General features: G+C 33.6%; 1 protein-coding gene across 1 annotated transcript; it reads right to left on the bottom strand.

Moving 5' to 3' along the window:
* Window positions 1-1,558: 1,558 nt before the first annotated feature.
* LIPJ (lipase family member J) lies at window positions 1,559-24,147 on the bottom strand. Its single transcript, XM_032245602.1, has 11 exons — window positions 20,694-24,147; window positions 20,133-20,258; window positions 16,147-16,258; window positions 15,278-15,398; window positions 12,781-12,976; window positions 12,164-12,273; window positions 10,549-10,685; window positions 10,005-10,151; window positions 6,368-6,439; window positions 2,820-2,891; window positions 1,559-1,858 (listed from the first exon to the last, which is right to left on the bottom strand). The coding sequence occupies exons 2-11, from the start codon at window positions 20,189-20,191 to the stop codon at window positions 1,625-1,627; spliced, it is 1,260 nt and encodes a 419-aa protein (XP_032101493.1). The 5' UTR covers window positions 20,192-20,258; window positions 20,694-24,147; the 3' UTR covers window positions 1,559-1,624.
* Window positions 24,148-24,234: the final 87 nt, after the last annotated feature.

Here is a 24,234-nt window from a genome sequence, read left to right on the forward strand (position 1 = left end):
TGGGGACTACAAATGTCCCAGGAAGTTATGCATTATTCAGGAAATGGAACAAAGAAAAGTTTATCTTCCACTATGGTACATATCCTTGCATGCGATTTTTTTTAAGGATTTGTTTTTTAGGGTAATTTGAGGTGCACAGCAAAATTGTGATGAAGGTGCAAAGGTTTCCCATATATTTCCTGCCCCCGCACATGCATAGCCTCCTTCATTATCATCATCCTCCACCAGAGTATATGGTGAGATGCAAGGGAGGGAAAGCATTCTATAGTCCCATTAATAATGGGGGTCTCAGTCTTTTAGTAAGCCTGTGCCTCTGGACTGTGAACTTCAGAAATGCTTCTCAGTTCCACTTTGATGAGATAGCTAGAGTAGGCAGAAGTTTGGTATGATCTTTCCTTCCGGTTCATTAGGCTTTGATAACACCCTGCAGATTAGGCTCTGGTTAACTAGTTTCTTCTGAGGACAGGCCTTGTTAAGAGTAGAGTGCTGTCACCTATTTCAAAATAGTTTCTATTCTTCTCTCTCTGCTAGAGCATGAGAGAATTTTTCTCTAATATTTACTGTGAGAACCTGAGCAAACTCCTGAAGGTAAAACTGACATTTGATTACATACTTTCCATTTGATTTAGACACTTGTGTAAGTGTCAAAAAGACTGACAAGAGGAATTATTGATTTTTCAGTCTACTGAACTTTTTGTTTGTTGTTTAGTCTGAGAGGTAACTTCCAATTATGTTATGTGAGGAACTGGAAACAGAAAGTCTACATACAATTTTGTGTACATCTCCTGATTATTCCCATTGTCTTGCCACAGTCTGTGCCTTCTATTATATGTGTTGCATTTATTGACAGTATACTTTCATTTCAAATCTTATTCCTTTTTACATCTTCTAGTACACTCTTGAATATATCTACATGTCTCATGTATAAGAAATTATTGGATCTTATATGCAATAAGCTACAGTGCATAATATTTTGTGAATCTATCCTCAGATCTAGTTACCTAGGAATATAACTCAACCATTGCTGCTCTTAACACACAATAGGCTGGAAAGGCAACTTCCCTCTTCTCAAGCTATGCACTCCAGGAAGTGAAGCACAGCCCCTACATCTTGGACTTTGCCTGAAATGGTCATAAGGCAGCAATATTACATTGGCATTCAGGCTCTCTTTCTTTTTCTTTTCTTCCCAAACTCCTTTATAAAACTTGAAAAGCATTTTTGCTCTTTATTTAGGATAGAGGAACATTAGTTTTCATATTATCAAGTATTACTCGAAACTCTATTTTTTATAAAATTTGTAAGCCCTTGTACTTCGGAAAAAAACTTTCTTAAAATGTTATCTCTTGTAATTCAAATTGTTAAACATTACTGTTTTTGATATAAGTTATCTAAATTCTATTCTGAAACTCAACAGGCTTCTTAGACTGACTTATAATCTGCCATTTCCCCTGAGATAATTAATGACACTGATTTAATGACTGGAGGGCCTAAAGTCAATAAGAATATTCAGGGAAAAATTACATACTTTAGTTTTAAAAATGAAAGAACCTACACAGTTAAAAATATAAGAATTGGATTTTAGTAGGAATAATATAGATCTTTAAACACACAGTGCCATGGTTCTTTATAGATTATCTTGGATAATATCAATGATTTCATGGTAAACTTGATCATAGACATCTAATCCAAACAAAAAGTCTATATGATTGTAGTAAGAAATAGTTTTATAATAAATGCGGTTTGTGATTTCAGAATGTAGAATTTTAACGTCTTCAGGGTCTGCCAATAAGTCCCTTTCACCATTCCAAATTGCAGTTGCCACATTCATGTTTGTCACATTGTATAATGGAGATGTTGTCTAAAAATAAATGAGTGAAAAAAGATTTTTCATAGGAGATGATACATTGGAAGGTTTTCATTACTAGTTGATTAAAAATGATGATTTTAAATACTGTTTTAAAATAAGTCAAATCTAATGGATTCAACTTTTATCTGTTGAAACAAAGGTATAAAAGCATGAATAGGCATTACAAGTTTTACTTGAAAATAAATCATACATAAACTAGACAGTTTGCTCTATTCAAAATATTCAAACATTTCACAGAGGTAATTTCAGTACTATTTATAAAACATAAAAGATTTTAAATCAAATTTTCTGTGGCAATATTGCTATCAATATGTTGGTCAATACATTATAAGTATTGGCAGTCAGTGTCAACTCTGATCTCATTGAATTTGATCTTCAAATTTTATATGAAGATCAGACTTTTATATGAATAGATCACATCAGGCCTGGAGTTTAGCTGAGGCAGTAAAGTATGGAAGAAAAGCATAAACTTTGAAGTCAGAAAGACTTGGGTTCTAGTACTTCCATAATTTTGTTATTATACAATTTTTACCACATTCTCATTGACTGCTAATTTTTCCTAATTATTATATATGTTTTCTTATCTTTCCAAACAGAATAACTGGTTTTAGGGTCAATAAATATATTATGCCTATTATTTCTTATTAACCAAATGTAAAGCTATGCATATTAAAAACACAATATTTTTCCTCTTGAGGGACAATGACTTCTTCTACTGCCTGTCAACTTTTCTAGGCTTATCCAGAATATTTATTAAAATACATAGAAAACATGGAAAAGCCACTTCGGTTGGATGTGACAATATTTTTCAAATGAACATTATCTTTATCTGCTGGTCCCTGTCAGTGTGTTATTGTACTCTGGGGATTTATAGTTGATCCTTAGTATATAGCAAAGTCATCTGAACAATCAGGAAGGGAGAGAATTTTTATTTTTATAGAGAATCATTTACCTGATTATAATGAACCAAGTTCAGATCAGGACTGCCCCAGTCATAAGCTTTCAAATGAGTAGAATTTAAAAGCTGAAAGAGAAACAAACAAGAAGACCATATCGTTTGTTCATAACAGCGGCAGCTGAGCAAGTTAAGCATGCAATGCATATATACCCCCATTGTACTGGGTCTGCTGGTATTTATGCAGCTGGCTTCTTTGTTCTTCTTTTCCTTTGGATACATAAATAAATAGAAGGGGTTGGAGATGGGGGCAGGGGAATCTAAATATAATTTCATTGTCTTTATATAAATGTACATATGTCCAAGGCCTTTTTCCACCAGGAGGGGAGCCTCTTTTGAGGAAAGTAACATCAGGCTCCCTTAAATTTTCAGCTTCATCAACAGAGATCATCACTGAGTGTCTTGTACTGAGACTAAGATAACACACGCCAAAAACACCTTGCTTCAAACGGTAGGGCTCAAGAGTTTGTCTCAGAAGGCACTTTTTGCTTTATCCCTTTATAATCACAGCCTCACCACCATTTTCTGGCCAAGGTTACTTATGACCCTGACATTTCTAGCACTTTGATCAATTCTGAGGAACTTTTTCATGTTATCTATGGGCAGCACTTGACATAGTTGTTCATTCCCTCATCCTTGAGATCTTTCCTTCACTTAGCTTCTGGAACACCACAATTGCTTGATCTTCATTTTCACTTACTCTTCCTTTTCAGCTTTGTTTAGCTGATTTAGTTTCTGCCACCTGACCTGTTCATCTTTTCAGATCTCAGTACCCAATCCTTGCTCGAAAGGATCTTGCTCTTCTCTGTCTATACTCACTTCATTTGTATTCTCACCCACTCTCTTGGCTTTATATGTCATTTACATTCAAAATGCTTATCTTCTTTTATAAGTATTTCCTAAATTCTAGGCTCCTATACACAACTGCTTACTCAATGTCATCACTTAAATATCTAAAACTTATTTTACCTTTCCTCCAAACCCTTCTATCATCAAACCTCCTCATCTCCTTTAATGGCAATTTTATCTTTTCATTACATAAGTCAGAAACTTTAAAATTATCCAAGACTCTCTTTCTCTCTTGCCTATTATAGAGTCTATTATTCAACTTTGTTGCCAGCATGTTCATGATATACATATGTTTATTCAGACTCCATTCCTTTTCACCACTTCCACTGTCAATATATCAGTCCAAGCAATTGTTAAATCCCATTTGGATTACTGCAATAATTTCCTAACTCTCACCGCTTTCACTCTTGTCCCACTATAGTCTACTCAACATAGCAGCCAATGTGTTCCTTTTAAAAGTGTAAACTATATCATGTCACTTCCCTGCTCAAAAACATATAGTGCCTTCTCATTTCATACAGAGTGAATGCCAAAGTCCTTACAATGGCATACAGCTCCCTCTTACTCATTATTTTTGCTTCCTTTCTCTAAGTTTCTCTGTTACTGCAGCCACACTTGCTTCTTAGCTGAGCCTCCCAGAAATGCTACTGAATATGGGCTTTGCATTGGCTACTCCTTCTATCTGAAATGTTTGCCCCACCCCCCACTGTATGGTCTAAATCTTGTGTCCCTGCAAAATTCATATGTTGAAACCCTAACCCCCAAAGTAATTGTATTAACAGGTGGAGCTTTTGAGGGAGGTGATTAGGTCACAAGTGCACAAGGAAACTCTTTTGCCCCTTCTACCATCTGAGGACATAGTTAGAAGTACCATCTATGAACTGGAAAGTGGACCTTCACTAGACACCAAATCTGTTAGCATGTTCATCTTTGACTTTCCAAGATTAAGCTTCCAGAACTGTGAGGAATAAGAAATAAATTTCTTTTGTTTATAAATAAAATAATAAAAATATACAAATTTCTTTTGTTTATAAGCTTCCCAATCTATGGTATTTTGTTATGGCAGCCCCAGACATCCATAGTGCTAATTACCTCACCTCCTCCAAATATTTTTTCAAATGTCACCATCTCATTGAAGCCTGACTTAACCTTTCTGTTAAAAAATACAACACACTTCCCAACATGCCTAATCCCTTTTCCCTACTCTTTTACTGCAGTTTCTCCATAGTTCTATTCATCCCTTCTAACACATTATAATAGTTTTTAAAGTTGACGTGCTTATCATTTATTATCTATGTATCTACTAATATGCAAGCTTGAGGAAGACAGGAGTTCTCGTTTTGTTCACTGATGTAGCCCATGAACACAGAATTGTACACAGATATAGTAGGTGTAAAATAAATATTGTTACAATGGATAAATATTTGCAAAAGTTGTTTAGATTTTTCTAGTCTAGCCATCACCAGAGAAGAAAGTATAACTTATCTTACCTAAATATAAGTGATAATAAATGTTTTCAATAATTTATATCAAATCAATTACATTATAGATTTAAATGTTTTCTAAACAAAAAAGCCTTACCCAATATCTTAATGATACTTTAAAGTTACCTAGTGTTTATGAACTTCAATGAACATTCATAATCATTAGTCTTTTCGAGTCTTACAATATTTTTCTAAGTAAAATCAGAGAATTATTAATTTCACTTTAAAAATAAAGGAAACTGATTCAGGAAGATTAAATGAGATGTTCAATGTCATCATGCCACTAAGGTCCAGAGAAACAATTTAATTTCTGGTCTTTTGATCTGAGAAAAGTATTCTTTATACTATGTTTATCCTGGTTTTCAACATTAAGATTACATTCACGCTGGATTTTTCTGTATCAGTATCATTTTCTGAACAAATATTAATTGGGTATCTACCATATGCTTAGAACTGTTGGCCTTGGAAATACAAAAGTGAACAAAACTTCTCATGGTCCTCAAGGAGTTAACAATTCAACAGAAGAGAAAAAGCAGTCTAGTGAAGCATTTCAGAGTAAGCATCAGGATAACTGTATTCCAATCAGATTTTTTAAAATGAAATAGCTTTGAATCATTGGGCAAGTCGGTTGTGGGACATGGCCTAAATAATTCCTAGTCTACTGTTCTATCATTTTCTCAATTGTAAAACATAGATATTTATATTGTTGTAGCACTGTTAAGGTTTAGAGGTTTATTAAATTACGCTACTAACGTTTTACTTTTATTTTTGAGACAGTCTTATTATGTCATCCAGTCAGGAGTGCAGTGGTGTGATCTTGGCTCACTGCAACCTCCACCTCCAGGGTTCAAGTGATTCTCCTGCCTCAGCCTCTCAAGTAACTGGGATTACAGGCATGAGCCACCATGCCTGGCTAATTTTTATATTTTTAGTAGAGACTGGGTTTCACTATGTTAGCCAGACTGATCTCAAACTCGTGACCTCAGGTGATCTGACCCTCTAGGCCTCCCAATGTGCTGGGATTACAGGCATGAGCCATCAGGCCTGGCCCCAGTATTTTATAAACTATAAGGAATTACACGAATATATAATAATTTCATGTTATCTTTATAAATTTATTATTCTATGGCTGTGGTATGATCCCTAGAATAATGAGGTAAACCATGATTAGTGTAAATTAAATTGTATTGAAATACACTTTAGCAGTTATACCTGACTCCAATGGAGCATATTTTGAATAGATGTTCCTGCTGGGTTGTGTGAAAAATATACATCCAAACGACTCTGAGGGGTTAAAAACAAAAGCATTTTTATATTAGTTGAATCATAGAAAGCATAATCTCTTAGTATTTATTAGACTAAATTATTTCAAGAAAATTAATTTTAAATTAATCATTAATAAACAAATCATCAAATTATATTTTAATTAAATATACAAATTTACTTATTAAATTGTACAATTTTTACATTAATATAGAAGCTATTATTGAATTTCTTTTTTTTTTTTTTAAGACAGAGCCTCACTCTGTTGCCCAGGCTGGAGTGCAATGGGTGTTGCACTCACTACAATCTCCACTCACTACAACCTCCACCTCCCGAGTTCAAACAATTCTCCTGCCTCAGCCTCCTGGGTAGCTGGGATTACAGGTACGCATCACCATGCTCAGCAAATTTTTTGTAATTTTAGTAGAAACAGGGTTTCACCATGTTGGTCAGGCTGGTCTCAAACTCCCGACCTCATGATCCACCCACCACAGCCTCCCAAAGTTCTGGGATTACAGGCATGAGCCACCATGCCCAGCCGCTATTATTGAATTTCTAAGTTATTTCATCTGTCACCCTACTAAAAACAATTATATGTGACTGAGAAACAGCTATACATACACATACACAAACACCTTTTGAAAGCACTAAAGAACTAACAAGATAGAAATAAATTACCAAAATAAGTTGAGGAGCTAAATAAAGAACACCAGATAGGACAAATAAAAAGCACATAGCAAGATGATAGCCATAAATCTAATCTTAATAATTATATAAAAATAGATTTATGAAATGTAATCCAATTAAAAGGCAAAGACTATCAAAATGGATTTTAAAATATTGTTAATATTATAGCTGAAGACATAAAATACAAGCTTTATAATATCTTCCAGGAACAATAAGAACAAAAACAACCATAAAAATTGACCCATCTGATTGAAGATATATATATATATATATATATATATATATATCTTGAAGATATACATATATATCTCCACATATATATCTATATATCCATTTATATATACACACACACATAAATATATATGCACGATGGAATATTAATGAGCCATAGAAGAGAAAAAAATTCTGCCATTTGCGACAGCATAGATGAATCTGGAGGGTATTACTAAGTTAAATAAGCCAAATAGTGAAAGACGAATACTGTATGATATCACTCATAAGTAGTATCTTAAATTAAGAAAAAAAAACCCAAAAAATAAAAATGGGTGAGCTCATAGAAACAGAGTAAAATGGTGGTTGCCAGGGTCTGGCAGGTAGGAAAAATGGGGACATGGTGGTGAAAGGGTACAAACTTTCAGTTATACGGTAAATACATTTTGAGGATCTAATGCACCGCATGGTGATTAGCTAATAATACTGTACTGTATACCTGAAATTTTCTAAAATTTAGCATTCTCACCAAAAATGTGACTAGAGGTGATAGATGTATTAACAACTTGATGTGGCAATTATTTCACAATGTATTTATTTGTCAATTGTACCTCAATAAAGAGAAAATTTCTTTTGTTTTCATTGCCATTCCGGCTGCTTGAAACTGTCAAAAATAAAGTTCTGACAGGACCATTTTAAACAGCCTGTACAGAAATTTTTAACAGAAATATTCCATAATTAAAACTCAGGTATTTATTATGTCCTCTGATTATAATTCTTCTCTGTGTTTGAAATAAGCTCCAACATAATGCTTAGTTTTCTGGTACATTCCAGATATTCCTTCCATCCTGGGTCACTACTGTTTACCTTAATGTAGGTCAGAGGCTTATACAACACAAAGCACACTGTTCTGTTCATCTTTCTGGATGAAGAAGTGCACAGTAGCTTTCATAAACACCCATCAGGCCTATCTATGAGCAATCTGAAATGTTTACCAGAGTCTCTACTTCACCTTTATGAGAAAGATAAGAAGAAATCCATTCCCTGAAAGGGACCTAAATTGTAGCCACACACCGTTGACTGCTGCATTCGTATATCTCAGGCTCATTTCCCTTTATAAGAGTTAGAATTTCTTTTTGTAAATCATAAAAAAAAATGTGACACCTGGACAAAGTCAACATTTTGGTTGTTTGATGATATATTTTCCAAGTTACACTGTGAGCACTTTCATCATCTGTTCTTCCTTGTATCATGACTTGCTTTCAATTCTCTGTGGCTGGTTTTTCATACCCAAGTGACATTGGTCAGATTCCACTCACAGCCTTTTTATAAAAACTACCAGATTCTTTTTTTGGTTTTTCATACTGGCTTTAGGAAAATAATTTTAAGCCAGACCCTACTTCCTCCACAGATCTTGCTAGGCTCAAGAGACTGATTCAAGCTTAACCACAGTTTCACCATTACTATTTCCAAACACACTATGCATGAAAATTTTCTACTTCCAACTTCCTATAATTCCAGCTAAATTAAGACACAGTCATATTACAATCTACAACATTTTCAACTTCTGTTGTAGAAGAACTGCCACAGATTTCAAGGCTAGAAAACCAGAGTATAAGCTTTTCTAATAATTTACACACAAAAAAGAGTTCTCAGAGACATCACATTATAATTACAAAAAATACAGAATTGGCTAAATATACTACCCAAATCATAGAAATAATGGATAAATCAAGTAAAAACAAACATTATATTTATGATTCTTCCAGTTCTCTCATAGTAGGTGCTTAATACTACATGAACAGAAGAATATGAAAAAGAGGGAATATGAAAGTAATCCTTTTTGCTTTCTATGGCAGAAGGTACATTTCTCATATCTTTATGAGTGGAAAAGAAGACAACTGAGTTTATTTCTTATAGCATTCTGAAAATAAGGTAAGATTGAACAAATTCAACGAAGTCAACAAACATGTCCTTGTGGCATGAAAATGTGTTTGGGAATTAAGAGAACACTCTCTTTCTTTGAATGTATACATTGGCTCTCTTTGAGACGTTCTTAAAGGGCCCAGGAACAAGAACCAACCACTAGTCCGATTGCCACATTTGCTTCTTCCAAATCTAGATGTTCAATTTAATGTGATAAAAAACACTTCAAATAAATGCCTGTATCCTTAAAAGAACCTACACACAATCAATCCAAAGGTTTTGGTAATAGTAGCTTGAGTACCACAATAGTTTCCCACTCCAAGAGTATTGATAAAAGCTAGAAACTGAAAGATAATTGGCAGGCAGTAATTCTAATTATGAAAGGATTAACAAGGATGGGAAGGAGTATTAGGAACCAGGAGGAGGAGTTATGGGAAACAAATAAATAGAAGAGGACCTAAATCTTAGAAGTCTCAGGAAACTAATACCCAATAGCAAAAGTCAATAAAGATACCCATCACATCAGCTGCTTTTGAATATTTACAGACAGCAAGACAAATATGGAGGTAAAACAATCCCAGCATGTTAATGCAAATTAATTGTACAATGTTGGTGTAGTCATAAAATCAGATAGACTAAGAATCTGACTACTAGTGTATATGGATGAAACACAAAATGACACAAGGTATAACACAAGCACTATTATTATTATACTTTTCAAATGTTGGAAAATATATATATTTCAAATATAAGTTGTTCTTACCATATTTAAGTTTTTTGGGTCATACCCACACATCATAAACAAGATATTGAGGCAAATCTTTTCAAAAATCTGTAGTGGACACAGCTTTGAACCAACAAATTTTTTAAATGAGGTTTTAGATAAGAAGTCTTTGTTGCCGGAAAACACCTATAAAATAAATTTATTTTATCCACATTTGGACGATCACAATAAGTAATAAAGAAATGATGTAGTAAAGTAATAAAGAAATGATGTAGTAATTCACTATGCATACAACCAAACAAATTATCTCACAGTAGTTTGAAAATTTTAAATAAAGGAATAAACTTGGAAGTAGGGTGTAGAGATGGTTTGGCCACTGGATTTCCTCTCACAATGAGGTTCTAAAGGTATAATAAGTAAAATTGTATTCCTCTGTAGAAATAAAGGCAAAAATCTAGTGTAAATGAAACCAAACATTTCAATGCATACATGTGGTTGTTTACTATAGTCAAGATCTCTTATTTTGAAAGCACAGAATTATCATTTTGGGTTATCAATGACGTAAAAGAAAGGTGTAACATACCTTCACTATTGACTTCCATTTGTAGGTAATTGTAATTAAAGGACTTTTTAAGTACTTTGTGGAAAAAACTGGTGCTAGGGCAAAAAATATTTTGACTCTTTCAGCTATCTTTGGTATAGTAGAAAATGTTATGAAACCTAAAAGAAAAGAAGATATAAATTATTAAGCTATTTTTGTGCAATTACTACCATGTAATAAGAGATGACACCATGGAGAATAAGACTAAGTTAAAAAATAGTTTCCGAACAATCAACTTATTTATTTCTTAATTCACTTATCAAACACTTTTTAATCACCCAGTATATAACAGAATACTGATAATTAGGGTTTCTACAATATATAGACCATAAAGAATGATAATTTAGCAATAAATCAGACATGTAACACCATAGTTTAAAGATTAGGAGCAATATTGAACATTTTTTATTATGGGCAATGGTAAAAATGAAATATGTGAAATTTTCAGACAGATGAATCTTACACTTTAGGTGACGTACTCAACAAATGTCACACTGTTTTAATATTTAGCTTCAATATATTTTAAAATTCCTTACCTTTTTATACAGAGGATACTAAGCATCTTATTTTATCAATAGTTTAGAAGCATTAATGTGAAAATAGTAATTTTCCCTTTGCCATCTTATCAAGCTATCTACTTACACATCAATATTCTGAGTGGTTATTTATTTATTTAGGTTAGTTTCTGAGGAGCCAAACAACCAAACAATTAAGGTATGGCATTTGATCCTCATTTTTTTTTTTCTTATTTCTATGTTTTCAGCCATTCCTGGTTTTAGATCATTGAATAGTTGATGATAATTTGGACTAAAAGTCACATATATGACATAATACTATCAGAGAAAAGATCTATAGAAAATGGGATTACATTATTACTCAACATGCTTTTTCTAGTAGAAAGTGGATTATTTTTATAAGAAAATTTTAGTCATCAGCTTAGAAACGACTTAATATTAGCTTCTGTTATAAGATGGCTTTTTCTCCCTGCAAAATGGAATAACACAAGTAAAGAGGTTTATAGTATGCAAGAGAATTATGTTAAGTCATAGGCAATTTATTTCTGAAAGTAAAGTTGTTACGTATTAGACAGGCATTAGAGTTCTGACTAAAATTCTTTTATTGTCATCTTTAAATAAAGAAGAATTTCCTAATTTTTGTGCATTTCTTAAGTTTGACCAGACTTAAATGCAAAAACATACATAGCTTTTTGGTCTTTTCTACTGATAAAATCCTATTCTACATTTTTAAAAGGGAAAATAATGTGAACATTCTATTTGTAGTACAAATAATAGTGGCAATCTCACTTTGATCTTAAATAACATTGATATCCAACTTTTATACAATTTGAAACAAACAAAACTACAACCAACCTTGTCTTTACAATCAATTCTTTGCCATTAGAGAAGACTCCATGTGGGATCAAAGCAGCATGTAGGATTCTGCTCTAATCCCACAAAGGGCATTCTGCTATACTACGTTGGTCTCACAGTTTTTGTTTTACTTACAGGTCTAGAAGCTTATCTACAATTTTAAGAAGTATATGCATAACCTTAAAAAAGAAATTAAGGGATATTAACAATAATATTTCTTGGTATACCAATAGTAGTGCCCTGTGAATGGCCTACATAAAATATTTCCTCTTGTCTGGTTTTCTTCACAATGAAATCAATGGAAGCTGGAAGGTCATATTTTGCCATCTCATCAAAACTACAAAAGAAAGAGGAAAATAAAAATAGCACTTTCTGCTAATGTTATATTGATATTTGAAAATAATGAATAGGTAAATGAATAAAAGCAATTTTCTATTCTCTTGTTATTAATCAGGAAGTTACATCGTATAATGTATCTTCTGAATAGAAACTCAAAGTCAAGGAAATAAAATCACAAAGCAGTCTTATAAAGAGGGTGTTTGTATATGAAAAATAGAGTAGGGCAGAAAAAATATATGAGTTATAGAGTAGAAGAGTACTTAAAGGAGGGATGGGGTTGGTGAATAAGGTACTAAGTAAGAAAGATTATTGCTGAAATATAAAAAAAGAACTCAAAATCACATAAGTACTCTTTAATTTTCAAGCCAAAATCACATAAATTTTAATGGTCTACAGAACGTCCTAAGTTGTGAAAAGAGTGAGACCTATATTTTATTTTATTACATTCAAAATGAAAACTGTGTATACATTTATAAAACGAAATGTTACTTTAGTTTATTCATACCTGAAAGCCCAGAATTCTTTGGAATTTGTTTCTAGGTACAAGTGTTTCCTGGACCAGGTATTTCCTCTGCTATTTCCCATCCACACATCATAACCAGCATCTGCCAGAATGAAGCCCAGACTATTGTTGGGAAGATTGGAAATCCAGCTGCTGGCAGATGTAAGCAAACCATGTTGCAAGTATACAACCCTCTGAACTGAAAAAAAAAATGCAGAAAATTCTTTATAAATTTTGTAGTTATCTATATGAAAATCTCTTTTCTGAAATTCAAACTTTTAATATATGACGTTTAAAGATTTTTTTAAATTGTTTTTATAAGTGAAGTAGTTACTAATATTTATTTCCATTGTATGTCAGAGCTGTTTAATACAGTTTACTAATGGATGTCTTTCAAATAACCACGTGGCAACTAGGTCACATCCCACTTAAATCTACAAATTTTACTGAAAGAGAATAATCAAACATTTTATAGTAATTTGAGCACTCGTACACATTTTAAGTAACACATTTTAAATAAGGGATCAATTACATAGCAAAGTTGACATATTCATTGACACATGGCTATGGCATCCACCATATAACGCCCATCAAGAGGTTGCCAACCTGACAGAAAAATCAAACAACCCCTTGAATGCTCAGTGGAAGATGACAGCTGGGAGACAACATCCTGTAAGTATGGGCACTATCCTTCAGGATTTATTGTACATCTTTTTAAAATGGTGATAATATATTGGTCATTCCTCATTAAGTAGAATATAGGAGTCTGAGGAACAAGAGCTTGCCATCACTCCTAGTAACCCACTCAGGGTTGTGTACTTGCAATTTCAGCCTCTACATATCTAGAGGCCCTCATCCTCAGAGAGAAAATGCTCCCACCAAGGCACTATATTCACCCTAACAAACTTAAAGCTATGACCACTGCCTAGTAGTCACTGTGGGCTCTTCATTACTGAAGACCAGGAAGTTCATTGACCATAATCATAAGGAAATAGGTCTGCTGATACAAAATGAGGAAAGGGAGAAATACATTTGCTCTTCAGGTGATCCACTGAGTCATCTTCTCCTACTTCTATGCCCTGTTTTAACTGTACATGAACAAATACAACAATCACCTGATATGAATATGTTAGCCCTCAGGGATGAGGGCCTGGCTTACCTATCAGGCAGGCTATCTGAGAGGTAGAGAAATCTAGAATGGATGGTGGAGGAGGAAATTTATGAGTACTAGTTATGGCCTTAGGTATTGCTTTTTAAGGGTTTACTATTGCTCCTTTCTCTGTAGAATTGCCCATGGCCAAATTGGAACTGCCTCACCTAAGAGATCATACCTCCTTCTAGGGGTAGCCTTCAGACAATGATTAATTGACATAGGAAGGCAAAAAGCTAGCTCTCTAATCTCACCTCTGTAGTGCAATTTTTATGGGAACCTTGAACTCTTCTGAGATCATTTTGCAGCTAGCCCCAAGCTGAGTCATATTATCCCTTAACTCCTCACCCTAGTTTATCCTAATTTCCACCTTACTGCTTCCTGACAGTATTTCATCAATTAGTCACATGTATCTGAACCCCTCTCTCAGGCTCTGCCTTTAGAACACTCTAAGACACTTGCTGTTTTTTAAATTGTCTTTAAATCTTTAATAGAGTACTTGCAAAATGAGGTCATATCTTGGGGGATAATTACTATTATTATATAAAATCTATGTTAAGATTTTTCCGCTACTGGGTGTAACCTTTATAAATATGCAAAATTATGTTAATTGAGGTTGTTTCAAATTAATATCCTCTCTGAAGTATACTTTAATGTTCAAAATAACTTGAAAGAATGTGCTATAATATAATCAACATTCTATTTTTTCACATTCTGTTTCCTTCTGAAAGAAACATTCTTTCAGGAGAAAAGCTAAGGAGAAAAGAAAATACTTGGCTTTTATTTGGGTAATTATATGAATAAGCAAAAGTAATCCATTACATATTCTGCTAGTAAGTGGCAGATCTAGGACTACAACCCAGATCTCCTAACAAATTCCAGTGCGTTTTGTACCACACGCTGATGATTCAAATGTACTTACTGTTGGAATAAAGAGCCGTGAGGCTACTACCAACCTCATCACTCCATTACTAGAGGAGAGAATCACAAAGAAGGAAATTTGTACAAGCCTTTCTTCAAACCTGGAGCATAATAATGTTATTGTGCTTCAGAGCATTTCTAATCTCTCATCGGTAGAAGAAAATTCTAGAGAATCAACATGCAAGAGCAAAATGATCCACAAAGGAAGCCTGGAAAGAACACCTTGTGTTTCATCACAGCCTTTCTGTGACCAGAAAGCCAGTGTATATTCTTGCATGTTTCTTCTTGCGGCATGCGGGAAGATACATGAGAAGTTAACTATTCACTTAATCTTAAGATGCTTCTCTTGTTCTACATTCTCCAGGGACTGGAATAATTAAGAACTTCCGACCCCAGATAGTCACCAATCCATCTTAAATTGAATATTACCTAGATTTTTATTATTGTTTGTCTTCCCATAAGGAATTCTAAAAAGGCCAAGGATATAACCATCTTCAGTTACAATATCATATTCTTCATCAGGGTAGCCCCAGTAGGAAATAATTTGGCTCTAGATTAAGAAAAAACAAATCTTTTAGCATAAAATTGTTATCCAATTAAGTTGAATGGTTTACTGTTTCTAACCTATTATGTATAATGAACATTGGTATTCTCTCTCAACCTCAGGCCTATTTTTATTTTTGCTAATTTAGTGATTCATTCAGATAACAAGTATGTATACAACACCTGCTGAACAGCAGTTTTATAAACTAGGGATTGAAAGAATAAAAAAATAAATAAAAAACAAACCCCTACCTTCAAAAAGGTATCTCAAGAATATTTTCTTTTTTAACTACTAGTCTCTCATACTTTTACCTACCCACCCACATACAATTTTAAAATATACGTGCATCCATAAATGTTTGCATGTCTATGTGTATATCTAATCTTATATCTGAAATTTGTATGTAGGTAAATATGCAGAAGAGAAGGAGGTGTATATACATATATATATATATATATGTATATACACACATATATATACATATATATACACATATATATATATATGAAGGTATGAATATATTTCAAATTTGTGAAGGTATTAATATATTTATACATTTTTCATTACAAAGATAGAATAAGGCTGAAGGAGAAACTGAGTTACAGCATAGCTGATGAGAAACATTAACCCATATAAAAATACTTGAATATAGACATATACATTTGACTGTAAATCTATTAACTTAAAATTCAAAATTTGAAGAGTAGCATTCTCTGTTATTTCAGCAGTCCAGATTTATTTTCTAACAACTTACAATATTCATATCTGCCTCAGGGTTCACAGATCTTTGATTCTGAATTACACCATGAGCAATTCCAAGAATTCGGATAAAATACATTATTGTGAAAAGATACCACATTTGGGACCTATGCATAAAAGGGAGATGTTTATACAATTAAAATTGCAGTAAATAATACCCTTTATAAAATTGCAGCAAATAATTCTGTGAGGTAGGAAATATTGTTTTTGGATGAGAAAACTGAGGCTTTGAAGAATTAAATAACTTGGTTAAAAACATAAAATGTATAACTGGCAGTCAGAATTCAGATTCAGGACTGCTTAATTTCAAAGTCCATGCTTTTCTGGCTACTCTATTTTGTAGATAAATTCCCTCTTAAAAGTCTCCATTATAGTATTGCTCAGCCCAATTCTGAGAGCTTTATCATGTATTACAAATTAATTGATGTCTGAATTAGTGATGTAATAGTATTATTACTAACCTAACACTCATTTAATGTATGCTTAATTTTTTTGCGGGAGGAGGGGATGAAGGGGAAGATTTGGAAACTTGGATAACTTTCATTCAGTGACTCAGGGTTGGCATTTTATTTTGTTTACAGACAGGTGATTTTTGAGTCTCCTAAAATCTGGGAAACCAGAACTCTTAAGCTTTTTCTAAAAACAATAAACCAGGGACCCACAGAGGCTGCAATCCAGATTTCCCCCAAAAAGCATGACTTGCAAATCTCATGAGTCTTATATAATAAACCAACACACTATGCCGGAAGGACATGATCCAAGGATTATAAAACCCCTAGCTTCACCACTCACTAGCTAGGTGACTTAAAGCAGATTATTTAACCTCTTTTGAGCATCATTTTCCCTGCCTACAAAATGCAACTAATACCTACTTCTCAGGGTTGTTATAAAACTTAAATTTGATTAATGTGATATGATGTGTTAGTGTAATGCCTGTCACATAGCTGATATTAATATGTAACAATCCTCCTTACTCAAGAGAACAACTTACAAGCAATTTAGGGACGTAATTTACATGCACCTAATTGATATGTCTTTCCTACGTATTTATTAGTCCAGTCTCCAGTACATTGATAGCTTGAAAAAAAATGATGTAGATTTGAAAATTTTAAAATGTATTCATTTTTAAAAAAACATTTTCTAACTTAAAAATTTAATTTACAGAAGCTGCACTTTTCTCCTTTGGTCCAAGTATTTATATTTGATATAATATCTGTGATTTTCATTGAAGGCAACAGCAAAGTTTAAAACAGTATTATCAATATTTTCTACCAAAGAGAAGAACAAGAGTTGCTAATTTTACTGCACATGGAAAAACTTTATAACATTTAGAATCACACTTAGATATTCCTCTTTGGTTGTATTCTTGGAAAACAGCTCAGCATGCAGCAAGTCTACTCAGTCCTCTGTCCTCATGGGCTCTCAGATAAGCATATGGAAATAGTGTGGGAAGGAATATTTTCTTTTGTCTGTACATGCAGTAACTGATATTGTAGCTTACTACACACTGCTTCCTTCCTAGCAGAGGTTTTAAAGTACTTTGCATTATATCTAGAATGGATGTATAGAGTATCATCTGAAACAATATACCTTTGAAAATGAAATTCTATTGACAATTTTCTTGTGAAAACAGGCATAATCTGGACTGTTCCAGGCATCTGTACGTTATGACTGCCCAATTTATAGCCTCAAATATTTCTCAAAATTTTAATATTTTTATTCAAAGAAAACACAGAAGGATCAACCTTTAATATATAGTTGGTACACCTAATAACCAGTAATGGGAAATGTTTAAACTCAATACAGTTAACCTTATTATTTGCAGTGACTTATCAACCACATAAGGCAACTAGTGAAAACGTTCACTAAAGTCTAGAATGTGGCCATTGTGCACTTGAAATGTGGCTAGTGAGAAACTGAATATTCTATTTTAGTTAAATTAATTGTAATATGAAAGCTGAAGCAGTGTAAAATATTTTTCTGTTAAGTACAACTTTAAATTTTTATAAGATTTACTGTATTGTTAATCCCAATTCAAGATTGTCTTCAAACAAAAGCAATACTTATTAAATATCCCATAATTGAAAACAAAAATATGGCAGATGACATGATTTTACATCCATATCATGCTGAATGGAAAAGCTAATTTATTATTTTAATACATTGCTTTGAGATTATACATTGGGCAGTAATTTTATAGCCTCAAATATCTAGTCAACTGCTACTAGACTTTATGTTGAAATGAAAACTTTTCATAATGCAATTCAATAATCATGATTTACACATTTTTCTAACGTGAATCAATATGCAGATTTTAATTATAAACAACAGCTTTTATATAAATTGGCTACAAAACTACAAGAAAAAATAGTTGATATTGATAAATTTAGAGTTGCTTTGCAGCTCAAATTTGAATTTGATATTAATAATTTTAAGTTGACATGAGCGATTTAATTATACTTAACTTGGAGAGATAGAGTTTTTAAGTTAATATGTTTTTACCTCAAAGTCTGAATTTTTCCGAAAAAGATAAATAATTTTGTCATAATGTTTAAATCGAATGAAATTAACCTTATTATTTGCAGTGACTCGTCAATCATACAAAGCAACTAGTGAAAAAGTTTTATTGATAGTCATTTAAGAAAATGATTTATTGATAGTCAATTCAGTTACTGAAACTTTTAAATATATTTCAGACAATTTAGGTATGTGAAACTACTCTTGTAGGTGCAAATTTTATGCAATCAAAAAACACCTCAAGTGTGTCTATTAGACCTAGGCCAGGTGTGGTGGCTCATGCCTGTAATCCCAGTACTTTGGGAGGCCGAGGCTGGTGAATTACGAGGTCAGGAGTTCAAGATCAGCCTGGCCAATATGGTGAAACCCCATCTCCACTAAAAATACAAAAAAATTAGCTGGGCGTGGTGGTACATGTCTGTAATCCCAGCTACTCAGGAGGCTGGGCAGGAGAATTGCTTGAACCTGGGAGGCAGAGTTTGCAGTGAGCTGAGATTGTGCCACTGCATTCCAGCCTGGGCAATGGAGTGAGATTCTGTCTCAAAAAATTTAGCCCCAGAATTAAGATCTTTTATGCGTGTAAAATACATTCTGGATTTTGAGGGTTTACAAAAAAATCTAATGTAAAATATCTCATCAATAATTTTTCTAATACGTGTTGAAATGATAATTTGGATAAAATGGTTTGCTATAGAAGTAATCACCACTACTACATTAAAATATTATTTTGTCCTGTAAACCTTGTACCTAATGCAGCAGGTAATCATTATTACTTCAATTTAAGTTACTTGCCATAATTTTCCATCCATGCTGGCTGTGTGGTGAGATAGTATTCCATGCAGCAAATCACTGGTGATTTACTTTGTTCAGAGTCAAACTTTCATAAGGCAGTCAAAGATGAAAGTGAGTAAAAAGTTTAGTTTTATACCACAGCACTAAAATTGGAGGTTGCCAGAATTTTAAATAATAATTTTTAAAAGCTATCGCCCATTTAGTAAAAGTACTTAAAATATGAAAATATCAAATATCTGTAATATTAACATTAATGCATAACTACAATATAATTTCCTAAAAGATGACTTGAAGATTAATTATTATTTTTTTGAGATGGAGTCTCACTCTGTCACCCAGGCTGGAGTGCAATGGCAGGGTCTCGGCTCACTGCAACCTCCACCTCCCTCGTTCACGCGATTTTCCTGCTTTAGCCTCCCAAGTAGCTGGGACTACAGGCATGTGCCACTACACCCGACTAATATTTGTATTTTTAGTAAAGACAGGGTTTCACCATATTGACCAGGCTGGTCTCGAACTCCTGACCTCATGATCCACCAGCTTCGGCCTCCCAAAGTGCTAGGATTACAGGCATGGGCCAACGTACCTGTTGAGAATTATTTTTTTATGCCATTAAAATGATTAGTTTGACTCTAGATACAACACAAAACGATGGAAAGTATAATGTCATACCTCTCTGCTTTTGTTGATTTTAAGTGTCTAGTGTATGTGTCTTCAAAGTAGTGAATCATCGTTGTGTTTCTTTTAGCAAAGGTTGCTAAGTAGAGTCATAGGAAAGCTAAGAAAAAGTACATTATACTAAAAAGCAAAATAAAAAGAGAACATTTAACTCAAGGCAATGTTAAATCCAGCTTCCTATTTTTTTTCAAGCCCCTTTCCCATACGTTACTCCAAATACATTCACATCTTCCCAAAAATGAGAAAACCACCACAGAGGTTGTCAGTGGTAGTTTCCCACTACTTAAAAAGCAATTAAAATGTCTATTAAAAAACAATTAAAATTATTAAGATACGAAACTTCCTTAAAAGTCTGAAGTAGATTTATTTTTGTCTGACAATTATTGTAATAACAGTAACAAGTAGTGAATATGTAGTCAAAAATGACTTAAAGGAGTTCAAATATAGAAGCAACAGTCTTAAAAGTATTGTTAGGTCTGAAAAGAAGACATTTACGTGACAAATAAACATATGAAAAAAAGCTCAATGTCATTGATCATTATCAACCTGAATTACCATCCGGCCTATCTCGCTTTAAGTATTATCCACAAAAGTCTTGTATATCTTCCAGCAAACAGATAGTGAACCCTCATAGTCTCTGAGAATTCTCACTTTGATTCTAGTTGCCAGGGAAACTGTACTAAATATGACAAAATTTCTACCCTCTTGGTGCTTAAATTCTAGTAGGAGAAAAACAATAAATAAACAATAAATAAGTAAACAGGTAAAGAAGCAAATTACTTCTAGAAAGGGATTGAGATGAAGAAAATAAAGCATTCATTTTTCCATCATTTGATGAAATAGGGAGTCACTGGGTGGCTATTTTAGGTCAAGTGGTCAGAGAATACCACTTTTAGGTGACCACTTTTAAGCTGATTTGAATGAAGTCATTCATGGAATCAGCCTTGAAAAGATCAAGAATAGGAAAAAAGTCAAGGGAAAAGGTCAAAGTGATTAGGAAGAACAAATATTTGACAAGGAGGCTGTCTCATCTATCTTGCAATCCTAATTTTCTCTAGGTCATCTAGTCATTCTTACCTTTCCAGAAAGATGTACTACTGTCAAGTAGTCAACCATGGACCCATTACTCTATTAACTGTGAAATCAGATGCAACCCATTCTGGAGGCTAGGCATAAGGAGAAATTGTAAGCCACTATGGCTACTTCCATTTGATGGCCACAGCAATTCAAAATTCTGGATAACTGTTTTGAAAGAGTGCATGATCATAGGGAGAAAGGAAAACGACAGTGAAGGGTTAATGCAAATTCACAACTGCAGGAGATGCAAGTCTAACAAGGATGCTCTATACACAGAGAACAGCACAAGGAAAGGTTTTCTTCTGCCATAGGTAAGTGTGTTCAAGGAAAAGAAAGCAATTCGGTTCAGCCACAGCATAGAAGAAATGAAGATACAAACGTTAAGAGACAACCATAGAATAAGAATATATTATTGAATATTTTTTGTGCCAAGTTAATGCAGTGGAACTTAATTATGTATGAAACTGAGAGCTACAGAAAGTTTTTGAGTATGGTGGTGACTCATCTAGAAGCTGGGTGCAGAACTGCTAAGTAGGAAGACTAGTTAGAAAGCTACTGTAATAATTAAGGTAAGAACCGATGGTTTGAACTGGTCTGATGGTAATGGCTTATCAGAATTTATTAACAGTAATGTCACTAAAGTTGGTATACAACCCTCCAGTGCTAAATTTGACTGGCTTAAAAAAAACCTGATGGCTTGAACTCAAGTGGTGAATTAATTTTTTGGCAATTACTCTTTGAAATGATAAATGTTCACAGTTGGCAGAGTGCAGTGAAGAAAATGTTCCGACTTTACAATATTCTATCTGTTCACTATCTGTTTTCTACCATTGCTGGTGGAAATGGAATTTGAGCAACTTTTCTGTTGTGCAATCTAATGTGGTTGGATTCAAGAGACAATGGAGAAAGGATCAAAAAGGCCTGAGGACTGATAGGTATCAAGGATGAGAAAAAAGAAGCTATAGAAGATAATTATGAAGTTTCAAGTCTCATTGTCCAAGATGATCAAATTATTAACAGAAGTAAGAAAGCAGGAAAGGATGGAAAAAAGCAGGAGAGCAGACTCAGAAGACCATGAAGGTCTGCCCTTGCTTCACCACTGAGATAATAGGTAAGTTTGGGTAAACTCACCTGAACTTAGTGTCTGTACTAACATGTATAAAATGGTTGCAGAGGGCAGGTGAAATTGATTAATTTAAATGTCCTTTCCAGACAATTTTGAGATTTTAAGACTTTCTATGGCTGTGAATCACATTAAGCTTTTAATTTCAGAGAAATCTGAACTTTTAATTTCAGAAAAATCATAAACTTTAATATATACTTGTACACTATTTTCCCAAGATAAATGTCTGCGTTAAAGGGCATACTTTAAGGCTTTTGACAGAGTATCAAACTATATTATGAAAAATTTCTCTAGTACACTTCCATCAGTAATATACTATTGTATATTTTGCTGTATCCCTACAAATGAAGACATTTCACATTTACAAAAGTTATTCCTAGCCTGGGAAACATGGCAAAACCTTGTCTCTACGAAAAATACACACACACACATACACACACACACAAAATTAGCCAGGTGTCGTGGTGGTCACCTGTAGTCCCAGCTACTCCAGTGGCTGAGGAAGGAGAATGGCTTGTGCCTAAGAAGTCAAGGCTGCAGTGAGCCCTGATTGTGCCACTGCACACTCGCCTAGGGGACAGAGCAAGACCCTGTCTCAGGTTTAAAAAAAAAAAAAAAAAAAAGCCCAACAAATGAAAAATAGTACCTCCTTTTAATCTGTATTTGAATAGAAAAAATTAAACACATGCTTATTGGACTTATGTATTTCTTTTGATTCAAGAACTCTATCCAATATATACATATTTTCCTTTTGGCTTTTGTCATTTGTGTCTTTAAGACTTTGTATAATGTCTTTAAATAATATAAACTTTAATACCTTTCCGAAATTTACTATTTGTATTTTGTCTTGTATATTTGGTACTATACAAGTTGTAAATGATTATGTATTCAATGTTTTTCTGTTCAATTCCATCTTTGATTTTTATGGTTAAAAATATTTTTTTAGTCATATATGCCCAGCTACATTTTCTTCCAGTTCTTTAATTAGATACATCTATTATTAATTCATCACCCATTTGATACATGGTAATTTTTTTCATGAGGTAGACATGAAGTAAATATTCTGATTTTTAAATGTTTCCATTATAATTGGTTACCATTGTCAATTTTCTTATTGGTGCTGATACTTAATCGGTTTCTTAGTTTTCCAGGTAATAATTTATCTGCAAGTTAGTGAACTTAATTATTTAATAATTCAGTATTCTGATTGCCTTGTGCCGTTTCATTGAAAACTTCCAGTACAATGTTAGGAGGAGGAAATAAAAACAATGGCAATGGCACCAATCCTTCTCTTGTTCGTCTTTATATTCCTTAGTACATACGGAATGCGTTCTGACATAGAACTTAGTATTTATTGAAGAGTAATTTGTAATTTTCTGATTAATCAAGTATCTTTAATCTTTACAAGTTTGAAATGTATACGTTATTGTTCCCATTTTCTAGATGGAGAAATTGAGGTTCAGGAAAGTTACACAAAATCCCAGGTCTAAGAAAAATGTCTCCCAGATTCCAGAGTGTTTCTATTATGCTCATAGTAGCTGTTCAAGCATTAGAGGGAAGTTTTCCCGTGGTATCACTGGTGTTTCTTCTTCCCACTTTCAAAACTAGAATATTAAAATAGCAAAAATCCCAACAGGCAAGAGAGCTATCGCAGTATACGGGTTAAGCTGGTTCTCCGCTGTAGTCAACGTCAGCTCTGTGGCGAGGCAGATTCTCCCAACAATAGCCCACACGATTTCCAGGCTTTTCTGGCGAGGGGCAGGCCGGAGTGTGGAACCTATCTGGCTGCGCCCGGACCCCAAAGACAGGAGACAGTCTAAGTTCTCTGAGGGCTCTGGTTTACTCCTCAAGGACCGACTGGCCTCTCCATTCCAGCCGCCTCCTCTCCGCCCCCTG

The sequence above is a fragment of the Sapajus apella genome, unplaced genomic scaffold (assembly GCF_009761245.1).
Source record: "Sapajus apella isolate SASKATOON/1434 unplaced genomic scaffold, GSC_monkey_1.0 scaffold58, whole genome shotgun sequence".
Taxonomy (NCBI): Eukaryota; Metazoa; Chordata; class Mammalia; order Primates; family Cebidae; genus Sapajus; species Sapajus apella.

What these genes read in the sequence shown, in the direction of transcription:
- LIPJ (XM_032245602.1), bottom strand. Translation starts at nt 20,191, where the DNA reads ATGATTCACTACTTTGAAGACACATACACTAGACACTTAAAATCAACA. An exon ending in AAACAATAATAAAAATCTAG is followed by an intron (nt 12,977 to 15,277) that starts GTAATATTCAAT and finishes TTTTTTTTTCAG; the next exon opens with TTCAGAGGGTTGTATACTTG. An exon ending in AAAGAATTCTGGGCTTTCAG is followed by an intron (nt 12,274 to 12,780) that starts GTATGAATAAAC and finishes TTTCTTTTGTAG; the next exon opens with TTTTGATGAGATGGCAAAAT.